This window comes from Hyperoodon ampullatus, assembly GCF_949752795.1.
Source record: "Hyperoodon ampullatus genome assembly, chromosome: 19".
In the NCBI taxonomy this organism is placed as follows: Eukaryota; Metazoa; Chordata; class Mammalia; order Artiodactyla; family Ziphiidae; genus Hyperoodon; species Hyperoodon ampullatus.
Window position 1 is genome coordinate 53,158,440 of NC_136932.1, and position 24,199 is coordinate 53,182,638.

Consider the following 24,199-nt stretch of genomic DNA (forward strand, 5'->3'; position numbering starts at 1 on the left):
GAGAATTCAAGCCAGAGCTGCTGGGACAGAAATGACTTAGGAAACCATAATTTGAAAAGATACACGCACCCCAGTGTTCATTGCAGCACTCTTTACAATAGCCAAGGCATGGAAGCAACTGAAATGTCCCTCGAAAGAGGAATGGATAAAGAAGATGTGGTACATATATACAATGGAATATTACCCAACCATAAAAAAGAATGAAATAATGCCATTTGCAGCAACATGGATGGATCTAGAGATTGTCATACTGAGTGAAGTAAGTCAGACAGAGAAAGAGAAATATCGTTTATCGCTTATACATGGAATCTAAAAAGAAGTGATACAAATGAACGTATTTATAAAGCAGAAACGGACTCACAGACTTAGAGAATGAACTTATGGTTACCAGGGGTGGGAGGGTAGAGGGAAGGGATAGTTAGGGAGTTTGGGACTGACATGTACACTCAATGTTATGTGGTAGCCTGGATGGGAGGGGAGTCTTGGGGAGACTGGATACATGTATATGTATGGCTGAGTCACTTTGCTGTGCCCCTGAAACTACCACAACATTTTTAATAGGCTATATTCCAATATAAAATTAAAAGTTAAAAAAGAAAGAAATTCAAAGAAGGAAGAAGTTAATTGTTAGGGGGGATGGAGAGAAGTGGCTGAATTTCAGAGAAATTGAGCAAGTTGCCTCTGTAGGATTTGGCACTATATGAGGTTACTGAAGAAAAGTGAGGAGGAATGGATAACTAGCTTAACAGTAGGTTATGCCATTCATTGAAACATTAAAGAGAAATATGTTGCCTAGAGTAGGAGAGAGAATTGCTGATTGCAGTGTTGCATCTGTTTTGGTGCATGCAGTATGTATCCTGGTGGTAATACTCAGTAGGTTCTTGGAAATAACTCAGAACCTTCCATGTGTGTATTTATAGATTTGAGCTCCTTTCTGAGATTGTTTGGATATATAATTAGTAATTGATGTAAGCTTTCTCTGAAATAATTTTATCCTAGAGAGAAGAGAGATGAGGTTCCATTATGGTACAGACAGCATAACATGTAAGAAGGCAGTGTTAATCATTCTAAAAGCTCCACCTGAAACCTTACTTTTCAATAGCTGGGCTATCTATTGATATATCGGCTTTTTAAAAATGTTTTTGCTTTACTGATCACTTGGACTTTACTAGCACTTTTGTTTAAATCTGTATATATAATGAAGTAGATAATAGCTAAAGCTAGTATTGAAATTTGTCTTACCCATAGAAGTATGAAAAACACAAGTAGGCAGCGTATTTAAGGTTAGATTCTAGAGATCTTAATTCCCAACTAACTTTTGTGCTGCTGGCCTACCGGCTACAACTGTGAGAGTAAAAATAGGAAATATTTTTCCTTGTAATATAAAGTCACACTTTTGGGTTTAGAGTTGAAGACATTTTTAGCCTATTTTACTGTCTTGTTTCATTGGTTTTACAATACAGTGGTGATCTATTTTGAACATACTGATAAAAAAAAGGAAGAAAAAAGTATTGCTCTCCTCTGCCATGATCATTATCAGTACCCTGGCAAAGCAGTTAAATGTGCAGCAGTTTTCTGAGCTGCTCTCTTTGGAGTGTCACATTAGATTTAACCTAACATCCTGGATTGCATCGTTGTTGTGGTATGTACCAAGTGTGGTGGAGGTACTCAACGCTATTTCCTTGCATTGTCCATAATAAATATTTGCCCAAGATTGGGTAGGGTGGAAGGGGAAAGAAAGAAATGTTTTTCTCCTGTAGAGGAAACTTGTAATGTAGGACTTATTTATAGAGTATTTATAGTCCATTGTTGGTCATTGGGTGTGTCATACTGCTCTATCTAGGTCTGAATATCTGAGGTACTTGAGAAACCACTTCATATTGAGTTATACTTGATGGATTCTCTTATTTATAGTTAATTTTATCCACTGACATGTCCTTCCATAGAGAAATGATTTTAGTGAATGGTGTTTTTCTTCAGGACACTAGAAGTTTGAGACATACTGACCCTGAATTTAGCCATATATATGTTGTATAATTTGGGGAACATTATGAAATTGAATACATTTTCTTCCTCAATGAAAAAATATCATATAGTTAATCAAAAAATTTAGATTAGAGTACCCTCTTTTCCTTCTTCTTTCCCTTTGTGTTTATGGGATACATGCTTTTTATTGATACCCATATCTTTACATAGATCTTCACACCTATGGAATAGTTCATTGGGTTTCTCTGTCATCGTTGATTTATTGTTGAGATGTTTCACCATCAAAAGTCCTCTCTTTTACAACATAATGACCTATACTCCATTCTGAAGTAAGTCTTGGCATTTCTGTCATTTGCTTTAGTATTTATCATTTGGAGAAATGATGTCAAACCACCTTCCTGTCATAATTGTTCTTAAAATTGAAATGAAACAAAAACGTTTTTATAGAGGGTTTTTTGGTACTTTTAAATATCTTGCTTACTTTATTTTACACAACTGTGTGACATCACAACTTACTGTTCCTGTAGGTTGCTTTATTTTTATTTTTAATAAATTTATTTATTTTATTTATTTACTTTTGGCTGCATTGGGTCTCCGTTGCTGCGTGTGGGCTTTCTCTAGTTGTGGTGAGCGGGGGCTACTCTTCATTGCGGTGAGCGGGCTTCTCATTGCAGTGGCTTCTCTTGTTGCGGAGCACAGGCTCTAGGCATGTGGGCTTCAGTAGTTGTGGCCTGCAGGCTCAGTAGTTGTGGGTCTCAAGCACTAGAGCGCAGGCTCAGTAGTTGTGGCGCACGGGCTTAGTTGCTCCGCAGCATGTGGGATCTTCTGGGACCAGGGCTCAAACCCATGTCCCCTGCATTGGCAGGCGGATTCTTAACCATTGTGCCACCAGGGAAGCCCTGTAGGTTGCTTTATGACCTGCTTTTTTTTCAGGTACAGTTGACAGTATATTCTTTTCCATTTATGCTATTAATATTCATTGCCATCGGATTGGCAGATTTGGCTGGGATAGAACAATGATTCTGATAGATTAAAGAAAAATAATCTATTGGTCATAAAGCCTCTAGTCCATGAGTACCTCTGCTTCTGCTGTCATTTACTCTATCCCACCAGAGTTTAAGGTTCTTATATTCAGATACTGATACCCCTGAATATGCATTTTGTTAGTTGGGTAGTCGGGACATAGGATGGAGGGTACAGGGATATCTGTTTGCCTTTTTCTCCAAAAATAAGGGACTAAAGAGAATGATCTGTGTCTGCTTACCTGCAATAATGTAATGGGTTGATATTGGCAGGAGCTTGTGGTTTGATGTGCCATCACTTCCATCAGTAAGGTTAATTGCTAACAAATGACTAAATGGGAATTTAGGGGGAATGCTACAGCTGTCTGCTACGTTAGTGATGATGGGAGTTCTGGCGCCATTTCAGGGTCACTATTTGTATCTGTCTATCAGAGTTAGAATACAGTTGTTTCTCTCAGTTTCAGCCTTCTCTATAGAATTTCTGTCAATTGTTTGACTCCATTAAGTGTGCAGAGGAAATAAAAGCCTGAATGACCAATCCACCAGGGGCTATGGATAGACCCTTTCATTGTCCATACTCAGAGCACTGCATTAGGTCTCATTATCCATTTATAATAAGCGACCTCTGCCCCCTGGGTCATTGAAAAATATTCAGTGTGCTTTTCTGACACATAGGGCACCTTTCTCAGCAGACACATCAAACAATGGGACGTCTGGTAGTCTGGAGGACTAGTGCACATGGCAGGTTTTTAAATACACAGCCTTGTGCCAAATCACTCTGACAATTTGCTCTTGCATGGTTCATAAATGTGCTAAGGGGAGCCTAATGTCTGGAAGATGAATGTAATGTTCCTTTCCTCTTTTCTTTCTTTCTTTTTCTTCTGTTTAAAACAAATTTTTTTTGCCATGTTTTTCAGTATTGTTTTCTAGAAAGGATTGCCTTCATGTCTGCTTTTGCATTTCCTGATAGAGAAATATGGAAAGATTTGGACATAGTGATTGGATAGAGCCATCATCTTTGGAAAGTATTTGCAAAATACACCCATGGAGGTTATCTGTGGTACCTTAAAAACCTATCTTCTATTGCCTGCCGTGCCCAAACTGGTAGTGATTAAATATCCCACTGAAAAGTTTGAGAAACAACTTGATACTTCCTTGACCACTATAGTCCAGATTTCTTCTGTGATGTAAATTTGGGCCACCTACTTGAAATCTCTGTGGTTCTTTCTCCAGCCCCCAGGGCACAGATAGACTTGGGGAAAAGATGGAGATAACGTAGTGATTATTGGATAAAATATAAAGTAAGAAAACTGTCATGTCTGGAGCTTCGCACTGTGTAAGCTGAAGGTGGCCTTCTAAGAGTCTTGACTAATGGTTACTAACTGTGTGGCCTTAACAGTACAGTGCCCTGTTAAGTACTGATACGAGTCAGTCATTTACCTGAAGGGTGTTGGGATAGGAAAATAAAAGATTGAGAGCCACTTCTTTAGCAGTTCATATGAAGAAACATTAAGAACAGGGGAAAGTGTTTATAAGAGTACTTCTTAAGTTTAAGATGCATACATTTCATTGGTAAAGCCTTGTTCCTCTCTCGGAAGCTTACATACTTTGCATTTTTAGTGTCACATATATTGGCTTGATCAATTTATTAAAAATATATGAAACACACAGGCATTCAAAGAAAACCAGTATTACAATGAACTGGCAGCCACACTGTCCAGTAGACCCCAGGTGTCTAGTTCAGCAAAGCAGTTTTCCTATTAAGTGATGTACTGTGGCATGCTCTCAGAACCCAGGACACAGAGGTGTCACCTCCAAAGAATGACCGTTGAGTTCCAGCTCAGATTTTCCTCTCCAAACCAGTTATGGAAAGCCATGTAGTTGTCAGAACTCTCTCCATGACAAGAATTAATATATTAACTGGATTATAGCACCATTTGACAAATTGCTTACTAAATACATCAAAATTGATTGGACATTCTGTATTTGAATTGACAAATGGCTGCATTAGGAGAACGAGGGAAATCCATTAATTATAGCCGCTCTCAACCATGGGAAATATAATCATATAAATATAGATTTTGTTAAAACAAAAATCTCCACTTTATGGTAGCATTGCTTATGTGTTTACCTACACCTCTTTGTTGTTAACAGAAGGGCTGCTCTTGGCCACTGCCCTTTACATAATCATAAAAAAATAATAATTTCTGCTCTGTCATATGTTTCAGGCCCTCTTGACTGCATAATAGTTTTTAGTTCTTATTCCAGAAAAGTAGAAAATACCAGGGAAACTCAGCCTTTCTGCTCGGTTCTCAGCTGCATCCCTGTCTGTCCATCTTGCCCTTGGAGTCTCATCTTATTTAAGTCAAAAGCTTTACTTTTTGCTTTGATGGTGTATGAGCTTTTATCATCACTCAGTTTCTTCTTTTTCTCATGGTCTTTCTTTCTTTCTGAAGGTAACCAACCGAATGACCAAGGCATAAGGGAGTGGGTGAATGCCGTGGATTGTCTCTCTCCAGTTTGAATCTGTTCTGCTTATTGTCATATGACAGGAGGCTTTCTGCCATGTGATTTTGTGGAAGTTGGTGGAGAGATGAGAAACACTGGAGTGCCTTTATACCATTAGTTTCTTGCCTTTTCTACTGTGCTTTCTTTGTATTTTATGACCACATGAAGAGCATCAGAACCTCCCTTACATGATGTCAAGTCTGGGTCAGAGCCGAGATTTATAAGAATATTTTGGGTTTACTGTTTTTTTCTTCTCTTGGGCACTCTGCTGCCTTGCAAGGCTGTTCCTAGGTACCAGTGGTCCTTCCATGGTTATGTCACTTATACTTTAAGTATAAAACCAAACCAATATTTTCTAAAATGAAACCTTCTAATTCCTCAGGGGTATTATAGAGAATGTAAAGTGTGGTCCAAAGTACTTTCTTTTCTGTTACTACATGTAAGGCTTCCTTGAATGTCTGTAACTTCCTTGTGTTGGGACTTCTGTTCACAGTCATTTTTTCCCATTATTTGATAGCTTTATATGGTATCTCTGATCAGTATACATAGATGTTTATTAAGATGAGAAAAATGATGATATTAAGATATGAAATAAAGGAATCATGGAGACTAAATCGGTGATATAGTTTATATTTGGGGATAAATAACTCTCAGATGTTTCACATGAACATTTCAATTTAAAATAATGAACTTACCAGGTAAAGACATCATGAGTTGAAACAGTTTATACTTCAGGTTAAGAACATGGTCTTTGGAGTTTGCAGTTTTAAATTCCATTTCTGCTGTTTGCTGGCTGGGTGACATTGGGCAGATAACTTAACCTCTCTGGGCTTTAGTTTACCTGCCATTAAAATGGGAACAATACCTACCTTACAAGATTGTGTTAGATTAAATGAGGTAATTCATCCAAAAAGCTTTACACATTATCTTGGATAGAATAAAAACTTACCAAAGATTAGCTTTTGTTTGTAGGTCGTGTTAACAGAAGGAGTGTTCTTGTTCTCCTCTGAGGTCTTTCATGCCTCTATCCATTCCAAGAGCTTTATGACTGAGATGCTATCAGTCGGCGCAGCTTTGTTGTTAACAAACAACAGTGAAGAGAAAACATTTGTGGTAAATCCTATCTCTTCTGTTTTTAAGTGGTCATCTGGACAAGTATGGCTCTAACATGAGCATTTTCAAACCTATAGAAAGAAATTTTTCTTAGCAATTCTAATTTATTGATGCAAATGAAACTTTCTCTTAGACCTATTTGTTTTGAGCATCTTCAATACCTTAGTAATTTGTAGGAATTGGGATTTTTCTTGGTGTCCACTGCATTCTGAAAGGCTTTACTCTGGATAATTGCCTTAAAGCTCTGAAACTTTTACATAAAAGGTAAGACTCTCAACCCCCAGACTTCTGAAATGCCAGAAGGGCATTTGATTTTCTGAGTTTGTCATTAGAATCATTGTTCGCTATTCCAGTGAGCCTTTTGTTTTTTACTCCGTATTTTTTGAAGTTTATAGTGAACATGTGTTCATATAATATTATTTAGGTGATTTGTTTTTAAAAAAGGCAATGAGAGAGGAAGGAAAGAGAGGGAGGGAGGGGAAAAGGAAGAAAGAAAAAGAACGAAAGGAGAGGGGACTTCCCTGGTGGCGCAGTGGTTAAGAATCTGCTTGCCAGTGCAGGGGACACGGGTTCGAGCCCTGGTCCGGGAAGATCCCACATGCAGCGGAGTAAATAAGCCTGTGCGCCACAACTACTAAGCCTGCAGTCTACAGCCCGCGAGCCACGACTACTGAGCCTGCGAGCCACAGCTACTGAGCCCATGTGCCACAACTAATGAAGCCTGCATGCCTAGAGCCTGTGCTCCGCAACAAGAGAAGCCACTGCAATGAGAAGCCCACGCACCACAACGAAGAGTAGCCCCCACTCGCCGCAACTAGGGAAAGCCCGTGCACAACAACGAAGACCCAGCACAATCTAAAAAAAAAAAAAAAATCTTTACAAAAAAAGAAAGAGGGAAAAAAGGGGAGACGGACTATTGCAATTTGTTATAGAGCATAGAAATTAAATGTTATACTAAGGCTAAAGGTATTAATATGGATGATTCTCACCCGTATGGTGCTGTGGGAAAACAACATAGAACTGAATACTTCATAGATCTCCTAGTCTTGCCAAGAAAAGAATCAAGATGGCTCTGTGTCCAACTGCGGGTCAAGAAATGTTCGCTGTTTTTTTCACTCATGCAACAGACTTAAAACATTTTTTTTTATTATGGAAATGTTCAAACATTCACAGAAGTACAGTGAATAGTATAATGAGTCTGCCTATTACTCAGCTTGAAAAATTAACATTCTGCTGCTCTTGTTTCTTACGTTCTCTTAAAATCTTTTTTTTTTTAACGTATGGTGGATAAAAGTATTGTGAGAAAGCCACCCACTCTTGTATCTTTTTACCTATGAATACTTTAGTATGTATCTAATGACAAGTACTTAATAATAAGGAGATACCTCTTTCTAGTAGTTGTACGTTGTGCAGCGGTAGAGGGAAGAGCAAACCTTGGAAAATGTTCTCCTGCATTTGGAAAGAGAGAAAAGCATACGATGGTTGTAAGGCAGTATTCTCCATCTCATTCTTTCCCCAGTCTTCTTGGCTCTATGATTTTTTTGGTTTATTTAGAGGTAAAAATCTTAAACTGGGCTTCCCTGGTGGCGCAGTGGTTGGGAGTCCGCCTGCTGATGCAGGGGGCATGGGTTCGTGCCCCGGTCCGGGAAGATCCCACATGCCGCGGAGCGGCTGGGCCCATGAGCCATGGCCGCTGAGCCTGCGTGTCCGGAGCCTGTGCTCCGCAATGGGAGAGGCCACAACAGTGAGAGGCCCGCGTACTGCAAAAAAAAAAAAAAAAAACTTAAACATTTAATTTCTCTATTTTATGGAACATATCAAGGATCCTTAATGATTGTTTGGAAAGATTTTAAATTATGTTCTTAAGTATAGGTTGAAAATGTTGATGTCTTCCACAACTAAAAGCTTTTAACTCTCCATGCCAAGAGAACTTTGCCTCTTTTGCTTAGGCAAGAGAAAATCTGTACTTAATTCTTCCTGCTGTATAATGATCTGGCCTTATCTGGTATGCAACTAGATAATAAGTAAGGGAAGCATGGAAGAAGCTGCATTAACTCTTTGCAAAAAAATGATCTTTGCCGTTTTTACATTTCCAAACGACTCCCTCCCCTTTATATTCGTTTTGTAAGACCTTGTTGTGGAGGCTGGACTGAGTACATTAGACTCTTTGCTCTTCAACTGTGCCATTGTAGGTTAGATCTGGAACAGTACGTTTCCAATAACTGGCCTATTGCCTACGTGTACAGATTGGTGCATTGATGACTGAATGTGGTTTAATGATCCAAAACAGTGATTTTTTACCTTCAAGACATCAATTTGCAATACTTCCTGCCTAAACTCTACTCATCTCAATCTCATAGAGGATATTATATTTTAGAGTGTTCCTTGAATTTAGAGAATTGATTATTCCTGAAAGAACTGCCTCTAACATACAGGGTTAGCTGTAAGAATACAGTTGCCACTATCAAAAGATTACAGCTCATAATTCTACAGAGAATTAGCACCAAAGAGCTTCTAGCTTCCAGCAAGTAGTCATTTCCCTCAACAGAAACATACACTACCATGTGTACTTGAGGAGTTGCTAAAAGCTGGTCCCATATTTGATACGTGTGTGTAAACACAGAGATAATGATAAACAGATACATGTAGAGTGAGTGTGAGAAAGAGCGTATATAAGCACTTCTATTTCCCTTTTTAGAGAAAACACCACAAAACCTAAGAAAACGGGGGAAATGTATGACTGGATATGCTATAAGCTCAACTTTTGTTTCATGCATTGGTTTCCATCATTTATTGATACACATTTTATTTCTTTGTTTTCCTTTCTTAACTTCTTGGATTGACTTCGCTGACCATATTAACTGTAGTGTGCTTATTCCACAACTTTATAATTATAAATTTTTTAATAGGTACATGGTATACACAACTTAAAAGGTACCAAGAAATATTTAGTGGAAAATGAGTCACCCCTGTCCCCAGCCATGCTCATTTCCTCCCGTGAGGTAACAGTTATGTAAAGGTGAGCTTTGATAAGAATAGTTTTGTTGTTATTTAGACTTATTTTTCTGGATAGATTATCTAACCCTTGGTAAGGCAAAGTTGTTATCTCTAAGCTGCAAGCAAGGTATTATACAGACATAGTATGATCCTTTAAAATAGTCAGGGTGGACTCACTTTTCTGGTTATTCTGCTACTGGTTTAATGTATATATAATATAGTTGTACTATGAATTGAGTTGCCATAATACATTAAGTTGTGTACATCTTTCCAGGTGACTTTAATTGCAAATGTTTTGAAGGGACTGTCGCAGCCTATCAAGTTGGGACAGTTCGAAATTTTCAGGAGAGTAGCTGATCTTGCTGGCAGCCTGAAGCCATTGTGTTTTATTCTTTCTGTTCATTTTATGATATCTAGAGTTACACTGAGGAGCAAAACTAAATTGTGAGCCCTTCCAGTCTATCCCCAGGTACAACTTGTCCAGATGCGAAATGGCAAATGACTGTTATGGTAGCAAGAATAACAAATGAAAGCTCCTGAGTTTATGTCTTCTGTGGGAATATTATATGACGCTTTGGGTGTAGGGCAAGGGAGACAGAGCGCGGTGGGGAGGAGATGCACGTAGGGTTGTCAGTGATCCAGTGAAATCTATTATCTCATAAACAATGAGGCTGTGTCATTTTTCTAATTATATATTGCCTGTGACTGTTCTTCTGGGAATGTGGAATAAAAGGAAAGTGAAACCAGAGATGTACAATGACTGACTGTTAGAAAACTTTAATAATTAATTAGAGAACATCTATGGTACCGCAGGGTCAGGGTGCAAGGAAGATCATTGATCCGTTTAATATATAACATAGGTAAAGCCTGTTCCCTTTTATGTATTGTAACACTTCAGTTGTTGTTGCACGGATACAGGAGATGGCTCCTAATAAACAGAATAGCCAGTAATATATCGTGCTTATTGCTTGATTACTCTGTGTGTGAAATTCAATGAATTCCTTTACATTTAAATGGAAACATTTATAAATTACAGAGAAAACTTACAGACGTCAGTAGAGGTAAGAGTCACTCCCTCAATAAATATAAGTAGGTACCTTTATCTTAAGGTAGTTAGGTGTGGTATTTTTGACCTGAGAGCCTTCTCCCTTTTTAAAAAATTATTTTTAAAAAGACCAGGGTTTAATTTTTGTCAGTTTGATAGTATGAAAGCGTAACTTCTTAAATTTTTCAAATCTCTGATTACTACTATTTATGTGTGTTTGTTGGCCGTTGTATTTCCTCTTTTGTGAATTGCTTGTTCGTTAGGAAATACCTTAGACAATTTTGCTTTTGGATTATTTCTCTTTGAGCCTTTCTTCTTAAAAGGCAAATTTTATTTTCTGTACTAAGAAACTACATTCCCAAGCAGAATTTCTTCCTAAGATCCTGAGTGCTTTCTGATCAGAAACAGAGTTTGGTAAAGAACCCTCTCTTACTGTATGGCTGCTATATAAATGCTGTTTTTAATAAGTACCAAAAATATATTGAAGTTTGTCCTTGGATGAGAGTTTATCACTGTTGGCCTTTGGGTGAACTTGTGAGCCTGAGCTGTTTCATTCAAGGCAGCATGATGTCATTTAACTCACAAATTTCTCTGTTGCTAGAAAACGGAATGTTGTTCCCCTAAATAACCTAAAGGACTGAATAATGCTGGCACAACATTATTCACCTCTCAGGTCTCCACTAAAGACTTCAGCATGGTAAGGGTTTTATTGTTCACAGAAGATTGGTGGGGATATGGTATGGAGTAGGAGAAAACAAAAGCTGTGTCTGGTCCTGAATCTGAAGAATATTTTATTCTACCGCCCACTCTGCTGTCGGTATGACCCAGCTCTCACTCACTTCTCCAAATAAAAACCTTTGGATCCATTTCTGTTTCTTCATATTAAAAGACTCTCTAAGTTTCTTTCTAGAGCTGTTTATTCAGTATATGAACATATTTTAGGTTTTGCAATAGAAGCTAAAGCAGAGAGCTACATCTCACATAAAAAATGAGATACCGGGCTTCCCTAGTGGCGCAGTGGTTGAGAGTCCGCCTGCCGATGCAGGGGACACAGGTTCGTGCCCCGGTCCGGGGGGATCCCACATGCCGCGGAGCGGCTGGGCCCGTGAGCCATGGCCGCTGAGCCTGCGCGTCCGGAGCCTGTGCTCCGCAACGGGAGAGGCCACAACAGTGAGAGGCCCGCGTACCGCAAAAAAAAAAAAAAAAAGAGAGATACCGTTTGGATCAACATTTACCCCCTTATTTGAGAAGTAGCTTTCCCTGATTCCACTACTCCCAAGGTTCGTTTCAGGGAGTAGAACAGCTTTTGAGCATCTCCTGAAGTTGGGGGCATGGAGTTTGCTCCAGGAGAGCCTGTGCTTGATTAGCCGCTGTGTCCTCTGAAGCTAAGAGAATTTATTACTGGGAGTTCAAGAGATGCAGGGAAGACTAGAACAAGAACATAACAGAACCAAATAGATTTTCCCTTCATTAGGTTCATAAATAAGCACTGCTCATTGTTCAGCATTATGCTTTGTGTCAGTTTATATAAAAAGGATGCTTATAACATGTATGTGGTTAGTCTTTTAACTTTCATATGCATTGTCAACTCTTTTTTCTTTCATTGTTTTAAGGACAAATGGTGCTGGGAGCAAATAATTATTCCTTTTATTCTTTCATCTTAATGGAATATCTAGATCCTGTGTGCCCTGTTATAAACTCCATAGTTAGGAGATCTGATTTTTTTCTGGAGTATCTAAACCATGCCCAATACGCCGAGAAAAGTAATTACCTGCTCTAATATAAAGTGTTTTCAGTATATTAACGGTAAAAATGTATCTCTGTCTTTCAACTGGAAGACTAGATTTGTTGTGGATGAACTTAGGCTATGGAGATCTAGCTGTTACTTTCTGGGGATTTTCGAAAGAATTTGATTCCCTGGAATTGAGGGTGCACTGTTATTCCTTCGGGTAAAACACCCTGAAATGTCGAGAGCTTTACGTTTCTCCAGGACTAGTAATAACTCGTTCTTGGAGCCTTGATTCAAACCTACATATCCTAACCTTCAAATATTCCATTAACTAGTGTTAAAAAGGAGATTTCAGCGTGTCACTTTAGATATCTGTTAATACAATGTTTATAACTCTATTTAATTACTATATTTTATGTGGGTAATTTGTAAAAATTCTATGCTCATTGATCCTCTTCCTGACTACTTATGGATTTGAGATGTTATATTATGAATTGACATTTTCCATTTTCAAATTGAGAATTTTGTTACATGGGATTCAGACGTAGGGGTATTATCAGAGGACCATTTAATCTTTCTGTTCATAATTTTACTTAGGTTGTTCTACTGACTTGGAAGTTTTTTGGGAATTTTGATTAACAGGACTAATTTGCAAAGGTCAGCGCTGAAGCAGATTTGTTTTTGTTTGCCTTGCACATAAACACATGTAAAATATATAAATATATTCATAGGAATACACACATACCTAGACACACACTCATATATCACTGTAAGACAGCAAAATACACTTAGTGATTTTTTTTTTAGCTTTTATTTACTCACTAGAAGCCTGATCTGCTTTCCTGAGAACACAATATAAACAAAGTCTAGCTCACAGTTACCTCATAACGATCTGCTCATCCTGCCCTTGGTTGTTGATCTATACTTATCAAATGCCTGTGTGTACAGGCAGTACTTTTGAAGTTGTATTCTCTAAAGAAAATTGACAGTGTATCCTTTTTAGTTAGATGGATAGGCTTGTTTTAAAGTACCGTACTAGGGCTTCCCTGGTGGCGCAGTGGTTGAGAGTCCGCCTGCCGATGCAGGGAACACGGGTTCATGCCCCAGTCCGGGAAGATCCCACATGCCGCGGAGTGGCTGGGCCCGTGAGCCATGGCCGCTGAGCCTGTGCGTCCGGAGCCTGTGCTCCGCAACGGGAGAGGCCACAACAGTGAGAAGCCTGCGTACCGCAAAAAAAAAAAAAAAAAAAAACGAATACAAATGGTTGGGGAACAACTCAGCCTTTGCAAACATAAATTTACTTATCATCTTTGCAATATACACCCAAATTATTTAAAAGGTTGCTTAAATATTAATTGATTATTATGGTATTCTTTTCTTCATGATATTCAAAATCCTAAGAAATTAGGTGTTATGCTTTGGTGATCGCTTGTGTTTTGTGCCAGATGCCAGCATGCCTCTCAGCTGTAGAACTATGAATCTGAAGAACTAATAGCTAATAGTTTTAACCACTGCAAATCTTGTATTTTAATACTATTTATCTCCCTCTGATGAGTAATTGACTGGTATCATTTCTCCTCTCCCAGATAGTTAAGATAAGGTTTTTGTGAGTACATCTTCTTTAAAATCTTGTCCTGTGTTCTGCTCTGTCTACTTCAGTAATATCTGTTTCACTGAGATTTAGTTCTTCAAAACACCTTGTTCTGGCAAGAGTGCTGTAAGATTAGCATTCTCAGTCACTGCTCGTGGAAGTGTAACTCTTTCTGGGAATATGCATTAAGAAATTTAGACATGTTCATATCCTTTGATTTCATTTTTAGGAATGTAGCCTAAGGAAAATGCACATACTGAAGTATATATACCTATCTCTGGGTGGTAGAAATTCTGAGATTATTTTCTTTTTCTCATTCTTTTCTATTTCTTCTTGGTTTCTTTAATACTCACCAACTTTCCATCCTCTTCTGTTCTCTTCCTTTTCTTTTCTCTATTTCCCCTCAGTACTTTATTGCTTTATTTCTCTTAGTATTAAAATGTATACAGAGGGAGGGAATATATGGGAAATCTCTATCTTCTCATCCATTTTGTTTTGAACCTAAAATTGTTCTTAAAAGTGAAGTCTATTTTATAATAAAAATAAGCAAATAAATAGTATGGGACGTTAGGGACTTCCCTGGGTGGCACAGTGGTTGGGAGTCCACCTGCCAGTGCAGGGGACATGGGTTCAAGCCCTGGTCTGGGAAGATCCCACGTGCTGCGGAGCTGCTGGGCCAGTGTGCCACAGGTACTGAGCCTGAGCTCTGGAGCCCAGGAGCCACAACTACTGAGCCCTAGTGCCGCAGCTACTGAAGCCCGCACGCCCTAGAGCCCGTGCTCCACAACAAGAGAGGCCACCGCAATAAGAAGCCTGCACACCGTGGCGAGGAGTGGTCCCTGAACGCCACAGCTAGAGAGAGCCTGCACTCAGCAACAAAGACCCCAACGCAGCCAAAAATAAATAAATTAAATTAAATTAAAAAAAAAATAGTATGGGACTTTAAGTAAGTTTCTGTTGGGATGGTATTTGGTTCATTAGGAACTCAATAAATGTTTGCTGATTCATTTTATTGCTTTGACTAAGCAAAGGTTCTTCTTTGTATGAGAAAGCAGCCTCTTTGTGTTTTAAAGCCTATATCCTACCACCTAAGAATCAGGGAAACTACTGAAGTATCCAGAAAAAATGAAACATTTCTTTGGATAAATGAAATGTTTTAGGAACTAAAAGTGTTTTAAAATTAAAAATATTTTAATGCCTTCCCTTTATATGAACTATTAAATAGACTCTTAAAGAATCTTATTTGATATTTGTTTTAAAAACCCCTTCCTGAATTATAGGAACTGCATTAAATGAATTTCATTGTTAGATGGAGGGGACTGACGTGTCCTAAAGGCTAGGAATTACACTGGTGCGTGGGCAGTGGAATTGTCACTATTCCTTAATGTACTTGTGCTGTTAAGATGCAATTAGTTGTGTATTTCTTTAACAGTGACATATGTAATGACTAAATTCCTGCAGATGTTTTTTAAAGTGTACTCTTATTTGGAGATTTTTCTTATTCCTCAGAAATTCAGTCTTTCTTGTTAGTTAATTATTTGAATTGTGCATTGAATGTCTTATTTTAGCTTATAAATTACCACAGTATTCAGGATGGTTATGCCCACATCCATTTTTTTCACTGCATGGATTAAAGTTGTTTAAATGCGTTTTCTTTCTCCTGCAGTGGTTCCCCCTGGAAGTCCAGGGCCCATTACTCGGCATGGGTCCTATGACAGTTTAGCTTCTGATCATAGTGGACAGGAAGATGAAGAGTGGCTGTCTCAGGTAAGACTCTGAAACACTGAGTCTGTTAAAGTGACAGAAAACAGATGTCCGTTAGCTCTTTTTTTCTTGAATTTTAAAAATTATTTTCCTTAGAGGAAAATGGGCAGAATTGGGATTTTTTTAGGTTCCCCAAGAAATAATCAATTGTCTTTCCATATTAAGAATTTCTCATAAATACTGCTGCAGGGATACATATACATGTATTTTATACACACACATATACATATATATATGTGTGTGTACATTAGCTTTCACACAGAGAGCATAAAATATGCTGTCTTTCAAACAATCCATTCATATCCCCCAGGACCTTGGATTTCAGATGGACTGTTTGGATTAATATAAGAATTGGCCTTGTTAAAACAGGGAAGCCATTCAACAATCTTTGGGCTTTTCTTTTGTGGAGGCAACAATTTCTGAAGATTGGGCCCATACTTTGATTAGGAAAGTTAAGCATTCTAATCTACACAAGTGCCCGCCTGGCTTTCCTTTCCTAAGCTCCTGTAATGCCGCTTCTAGCGGTCTCGAAACCAGTCCTGTAACAGCATCGACTGACCCTTCCTCTCCCTGCTAGGTGAAGCTGTCTTCATCTCAAGGGCTTTGAAATAAAAGATACTCAGGCAGATTTCAAAATGATGAGATTAAAAGTGACTTCATTACAAATGCTGTTATGTCTGTCTCAAGTCTGACATCATTTGGTGCAGTTAATGACTGGTCTCAGATTACCAATCCAGCGGCTTTTCATCAGACAGGTGCCTCAGTGGGGCCGGGTGCAGTTTCATTGCTTTCTCAGGGAAAGGAGCCCGAAAAACTAAAGGGAATCTGGGAACTGGAGAATCAAATTGTTTCTAGGTGACATACATTTCATCACACCAAAAATACTCCCAGGAAGCTCCTTGAAGGAGCTTGATGCATATGGAGATACATCCTTTCTTGAGGATACCACGATAAAAAAAAAAAAAAAAATGCTGGCAAAGAAACCACTGTCCTTCACTTCCACTTTTCAATTAGAAAAAGGGGTAATGTGTGCTGTCAGTGTGAAAGTATCTACAATATGTTTGTACCACATACAACAGGAGAGTGAGCAGGAACATCTGGCCATTGCCTCAGTGAAATTGCACAGGCATCTGTTTACCTCTCGGCTCTGTGACACTGATGGTTTTGAGCTTAAAATACACAGAATGCTTTATCTGTGGCCTCATTTACATTGCTGAATACAACTCCTTGAATGAGAAATCACTGTCCTAAATCTGAGTAGTTTTCTCCCTGTGATTAGTGGGAATGTGAATGTTGTTCCAAGACCGTGATGCTTTTGCCCTTTAGGACTTACAAACACAGAGCTGCACTCCATGAACCTTTCCAGTTACATTTTGTTAAGAATTAATCACTGCAATAAGAGAAATGTGATTAAATATAAGAGAACTCAGGGCAAAACTAAGGCACATGACAAGTCAGTTCCATAAAGTATGTATACAGACGTGGATGTAGCAATTACAAGACACTGAGAAATAGTGTTTTACCAAAGGTTTGCGTATTTAGTCTCTTATTCAAGTTGCTCATTTGTAAAATCACATGTTTATTTTTAGGTTTTACTCTGTGTCTTACTCTCTGCATTGTCTGATATTGGCAACATTCCGTACCCCCTCCATAGAGCATGAAATTCATAAAGCATTTTGTTATTACTGTTTTGCATCATTTAAAATACCTATGTGAATGTTCATGGTAGTTGAGAAAACAATCTAATTAAGAAATGGTATTTTGAAGACAAATCTAGTTTGAGGGAAAATATATAGTCCTCTCTTCCATTAAATGTGAATTTTGGAGGATTTTGAGGGCAGTAAAGTAAATATTATAGTGTTTAATTGTGGAAAGAAACTGGCTTTGGGTATTAAATTATTTCAGACCTTTTCTTTTCCTTGGATAGTTCAAGAACAACTTCACATTTGTCATGAGCTTGGTCCTCAATGAAGGAATTACTTTTAATCTGTGGATTGATAGGTGTAGTATTCACTGCATGCCCACAAAGTGGTAAGTACTGTCTAGAATGAGTGAAAAACGTAGTCCCTAGGGAGCCAGTGCTCGGTATATGAGGCAGGCAACTGATCCTTTTATTCTCATGTGATTTTTGTGTTATATATGTGGGGTGCATGTGTGTGTGTGTGTGTACTTGTGTTTACATATACACACATATATTTACACATACACAAAATGAGTTTCTGGTATTGATATATTTTGGTGAGAACCTGTAGAGGGGTGTAGTGAATGTCTCTATAGGTTGCTATTGTCATCACCTTTTTTTTAAAAAAAATATTTATTTATTTATTATTATTATTTTTTGGCTGCGCCTGGTCTTAGTTGCAGCACATGGGATCTTTTGTTATGGTGTGCAGGCTCCAGAGCGCATGGGCTCTGTAGTTGCGGCACACAGGCTCTCCAGTTGCGGCATGCAGACTTAGTTGCCGTGCGGTATGTGGGATCTTAGTTCCCCGACCAGGGATTGAACCAGTGTCCCCTGTGTTGCAAGACGGATTCTTAACCACTGGACCACCAGGGAAGTCCCTGTCATCACCTTTTGATTGTAGATGTCCTGTTCCTCTTCCACTTGGTTAAGATGGGCTTCTTGGAGAATGTGAGTGTTCAGAGCTGAGACTGGGGTGGGGGGTGGATCATGAAAGGCTCTCAAAGGGAGAGCCTAATACATTTCAATCATGATTCCTAATCTGTTCCAGGTAGAAATTGTAACGCACACCGGACCCCACAGACGTCTGTGGATGGGTCCCCAGTTCCAGTTCAAAACCATCCATCCCTCAGGCCAAACCACAGTCATATCATCCAGTTCATCTGTGTTGCAGTCTCATGGTCCAAGTGATACTCCACAGCCCCTTTCGGATTTTGATACAGATGATCTTGATCTCAACAGTCTCAGGTAAGAAATAAGAACTAGAGAGTGATTTGAACACATTAATATGTTCATTTGTAGTTAACAGCTTAGATAATATTTGCATTTCCCCTTTTGACGCTGTATCACGTTGCAGAATACATGCAGTGTAACTTGTGGTTCGTTATTATCACTGGGGATCTTATGTGAGATCTCATCACATCCAATAAATATTTGTGTTCTGGATTGTACTTCCCTAAATCTAATATTCAGTGTACTTTTTAAAGCCATCTTATTTTATGATGCCTCTCTCATATTTCTAATATCTGTCTCTTTATCTGTCTCGCTATATTTTCATCATATATATTCTCGATCCTCACTTGTAAGAATCACAGTAGTTTACAGAGTATGCTTTTTATTATTAGCATTTTTTAAAATGTAACTGAGAACTTTTTGACTTTTGTGCTCTTTTTTAGCAGTTTAATTTGTTACACCAATACTTGACACATTAGGATACAACAGACAGTGAAGGGCTCAGTCTAATGCAATATAATCTCCCTTTCCTTGTGTTCTTTTTAAAAAAAAACTTCTACAGTGTATTTTTATTTGAATCTGAAATAGCCCTCTGACCTTTTTCTTGCATCTCTTTTTTTAAAATTGTGGAAAAATGTGTCCCAATCCTATGTTGGAAATATGTTTTTATTCTACTTCTTTGTCAACATTAATAACAAATCTTTATAACAATGCAAAAGCTGTTGCAGAGGTGGATTAGGCCTAGATATTTCTTCTTTAAGAATAACTCATATAATGAAACATGTCTCCTGTAATACCTTTCTAAGTATTTTAGTTTTTTATTTTAGTTTTCTTTGTATTTTATTTCTTCCATACATTTTTGCTTTTTTTGGTTCAGTATATTTTCTTCAGCTTTCTAGAAGTGGCACTTCTCCCTAAGATGTGAGGCAATAGTGACAATACAGTGGGTGCTAGACCATTTTTCATAGGTACTAATTATAAAATATCCAATTTCAGAAAGTCAAGTAGAGTCAGTCCTCAGCTTAGTGATTCAGTGCACATTCAAATGTTTTTATAGGTTATTTTGTTACTTAAATGTTAATAAAATAGACCCATAAAACTATGTTTACTCTCTTTACTAAAGTATTCACAAGATTCTCCCCCCACCTTTTTTTCTTTCTGATGATTGTCACCCGCTACTCTGATAAGACCCTGTCCCTTTTCTTTGGAGGACATCCCCAGCTCCTGTATACACAGCTCTGTTCCTTTGGGTTTTTTGTTTGTTTTTTTGTTTTTAAAGTTTTTCTTTTTTTTTTTTTTTTTTGATGTGGACCATTTTTAAAGTCTTTATTGAATTTATTACAATATTGCTTCTGTTTTATGTTTTGGTTTTTTGGCCACAAGGCATGTGGGATCTTAGCTCCCCGACCAGGAGTCGAACACACACCCCCTGCACTGGAAGGTGAAGTCCTAACCACTGGACTGCCAGGGAAGTCCCCTGTTACTTTGTTTTTGACCTCCCCTAGCTTTCTTACCTCTTACTTCAGATACAGTTCTTCATCTAAAAGCTCTCTAACTTGTGTCTTCAGACAGAGCTTTATTCCTGAAATCCTTCCAGAATTTTCCTCAGGGACTTTTCTTTTTCTTATACTAAAGAGCTCCCAGTATTTAAATTGTTTCTGTCCTATTTGTTGGGAACATACAAATATTAGAAACCTTTATGCTAGTCCCAGGTTTATAATTTTTTTTTATTTCACTTGTTTTACATTTAAACATTTGAGCATATAGGCCCTTGGTTATGACCTTAACCCCATTAGAACACAGTTTTGATGGAAAATTCAGATTTACCTCACATCATTTCAATTATGTGTCCTATTTGGTACCATTTCCTGCCCAGCATCCAGTTAGAAACCCCACTCTTTATATTCTCCTCACTCCTGTCCACTATCACTTTATCCCAGCTCCTCACCTCTGGTTCTACATTTCTTTAGGCTTATGCACAATGGCAGTATGGCTGTTGACTTTACCTTCTTCTTTATTTCTTAATTTATTTTTAAATTAATTTATTTTTATTAATTTATTTTTGGCTGCATTGGGTCTTCCTTGCTGTGCACGGGCTTTCTCTAGTTGCGGTGAGTGGGGGCTACTCTTCGTTGTGGTGGCTTCTCTTGTTGCCGAGCACGGGCTCTAGGCACACGGGCTTCAGTAGTTGTGGCACGTGGGCTCAGTAGTTGTGGCTCATGGGCTCTAGAGAGCAGGCTCAGTAGTTGTGGCGCATGGGCTTAGTTGCTCCGTGGCATGTGGGATCTTCCCGGACCAGGGCTCGAGCCCGTGTCCCCTGCTCTGGCAGGCGGATTCTTAACCGCTGCGCCACCAGGGAAGCGGCCCCCTACCTTCTTCTTCTTTTTTTTTTTTTTTTTTTTTTGCGGTACGCGGGCCTCTCACTGTTGTGGCCTCTCCCGTTGCGGAGCACAGGCTCAGTGGCCATGGCTCACAGGCCCAGCCGCTCCGCGGCACGTGGGATCTTCCCAGACCGGGGCACGAACCCATGTCCCCTGAATCAGCAGGCGGACTCTCAACCACTGCGCCACCAGGGAAGCCCTCCTACCTTCTTCTTTAAATTGTGAGGTCTTGTTTAGATTTTTTGGCTCAACTGACCCTTTACACCTGGTACCTTGTCCTATACCTCATATTGCTAAGAATTACTTGATGCTGTGGTATTCTGCCTCCCTGTATCCTAACCAAAATGGCAACAGTCAGGTGTATTGGTGGCTGTCATATCTATAACAGGTATGGCTGTTAAGCATGGCTAACCTCATACCAGCTCCTTATTTGGAACAGGGATTTAACTCGTAACAAAGGTCAATGACATATTTATTAATAGACCTGAGAAATAGATAATGTAAAAGAAAGTGAAATATAAAACCTAGTTTTCCATTCAAGATTAGCTCCTAAGAAATCAATTTCATTTTATCATTTTATTTTTTCATCTAGTTAATTAATACATCCATCAACTGATGTATTTTATATATGTATGTTGTGAATTTTCTGTGTGTGAGAACATTTAACTTCTCTTTTAGCAAACTTCAGTTATGTAATATAGTTTTATCAACCATAGTCACCGTGTGATACATTAGATCTTCACACCTTAATCATATTATTTTAATTGATATATAATTCACATAACATAAAATTCACTGTACAATTCAGTGGCTTTATTACATTCACTATGTTGTGCTACATCCCCCAGTCTAATTCTTGGACATTTCCATCACCCCCACCAGTTTTTTTTTTGGTCTTTTTTTAAATTATTATTATGGAAAAATTTCAAGCATATATAAAAATATGTAAAGTTAAAGAGAATAATAGAATTAACCCCTGTGTATCCATTGCCCAGCTTCAACACATCAATTCTTGGCCAATCTTCTTTCATCTATAGCCCAGTCCACACTCCACCCACAACTCTGGATGATTCAGAAACTCCAGTGCTATAAAGTGAATTAATAATAGGAAAATGATTAGGCCACATAATTATTTAGACTGGGAAGGAGCTTTGATTTGCATGCACTGGGCATGTCTAACAGGCTAGCTTCTTGTTTCTTATAAGACCCAGAGAACATCTCTTCTAGAAACTTCAAATAAACTCTTCCTCTTTTCTCACTGGCCCGCATTTGCTTCGGCCTGCCCATCCCTGAGCTAATTAATCTCACCATGAGATGATGGAATTACCATGACTGGCTTGGGAAAATTACCTGGGGCAGAAGACATACTGGTTAGGGCACCATTATTGTCCACTACAGCAGTGATCATCAACATTTCCAACTTCCAGTACTAGATCAAATGCATCATTTTTCATCCCCCCGCCCTGCCCCATTTCTTTCTTTCATACAACAAATGCATATACATTCGAGCTGTGCTTTCAATAAGGACTCTTTTGGGACTTCCCTGGTGGCGCAGTGGTTAAGAATCCGCCTGTCAATTCCCACATTGCCACGGAGCAACCAAGCCCATGTGCCACAACTACTGAGCCCGTGAGCCACAACTACTGAAGCCCATGCGCCTAGAGCCCGTGCTCCACAACAAGAGAAGCCACCGCAATGAGAAGCCCGTGCACCGCAACAAAGAGGAACCCCCGCTCTCTGCAACTAGAGGAAGCCCCCGCACAGCAATGAAGACGCAGTGCAGCCAAAAATAAATAAATAAATATATTTTAGAAACAAACAAAAATACCTCTTCACAAAGATTAACTCAATGGATCACGGATCTAAATGTAAAAAGCAAAATTATTTTTTAAAAAAAGGACTCTTTTTCTGTAGTCCATAAGTGGTATGTCAGCCTTCTATAATCTGTCCCATGGTGCTTATCGATTCTTATCTTCCACCAGTATCCACTATAAACCCTATGCTTAAGCCAAATCATGCTCCTCAAGATGCTCTCCATTTATCATGCTTGGTCACAATTCCAAGGGTTCACTTGTTCTAGTTCTATGTTTAAAGGGCACTTCTTGCCCCTTTGCATATATACACATCCTAATACTGTATACAGGTCCAATTTCTGTTATAGCACCATAAGATCATCTCGATCTGCTGTGGACCGTACATTCCTCCCCTGATTTCTTCATTCTGAGCTTTCATTACCTATTTCATTCATTTTCACACTCCAGTTTTCTTTTACATCAGTCCTGAATGTCCATATGCTATACTATATATCTGCGCACAGACTTTGTATTCGTGTTTTGTTTCTGCTTGTTCCTAGAATAATACTGACACGTGATTAATATTCAGCAAATACTTACTGAATGAACGAATCGCCAAAAATGCATGATTATGTTGTTATAACAAGTCTTTATTCCTTTAAGCTGCCTGGGCCTCTCAGATCTTTTAGCCATACAGAAATTTTTGTGTGAATAGTATTAATCCAATACAACTGGAAACAGACTCTTGGCATTTATAGATTTGCCATTCCCAAGCAACTTGAAATTGTATGTAGTAAATTGCAATTTTGCTGAGACTCTAATTGATTCTACAATGCTAATTGATAATTTTTGGAGGTAACTCAGTTAGATAGTAGTAATCCTAGCTAACCCCCTGGCAGCCACATCCCAACACAGCTTTGTTATCCTATGCTTGTTGTCATATATAAAGTAACTTTCATTAAGGATTTTAAGGGAGTGACTCAAAATTTTTATCTATTAATGCTGTCTTTTAAGGAAGGCATGGTTCTATTCATGAATTTGAAGATTCTCAAAACTCTTCATCTCCTTTGCAAATGCCAAAGTTTTCAGTATAATGTGTTTTGTGTCCTCTCCCATGCTGCTTAATTTATCCCTTTAAATTAATTTCAGTTTTTCAGTCCTTTGCTTAAAATCTATTGAAAACATACAAAGAGAAGAAGAGGTCTAGAGTGTAGAGAATGCTGTGCTTTAGCCTTCTGCGAGAATAAGGGACCGCAGCTCCCCTGTTTGCCTTGTTTTAGAATGAATGGTTCTTTAATGGATTGGGCTATTCCAGCATTCCTGATTTAAGATCTGTTGTAGCCAGCGACAGTTTTG

General features: G+C 38.6%; 1 protein-coding gene across 2 annotated transcripts in view; it reads left to right on the top strand.

Moving 5' to 3' along the window:
* The window catches only part of BCAS3 (BCAS3 microtubule associated cell migration factor), a gene marked incomplete at its 3' end in the record, with an annotated part of 574,649 nt that overhangs the window by 268,737 nt on the left and 281,713 nt on the right, over positions 1-24,199 (top strand). For both annotated transcript variants that reach the window (XM_079725284.1, XM_079725285.1), the window contains 2 exons: positions 15,658-15,758; positions 18,488-18,684. In XM_079725284.1, the coding sequence (XP_079581410.1) occupies positions 15,658-15,758; positions 18,488-18,684 (298 nt within the window). The remainder of the gene's footprint in view (positions 1-15,657; positions 15,759-18,487; positions 18,685-24,199) is intronic.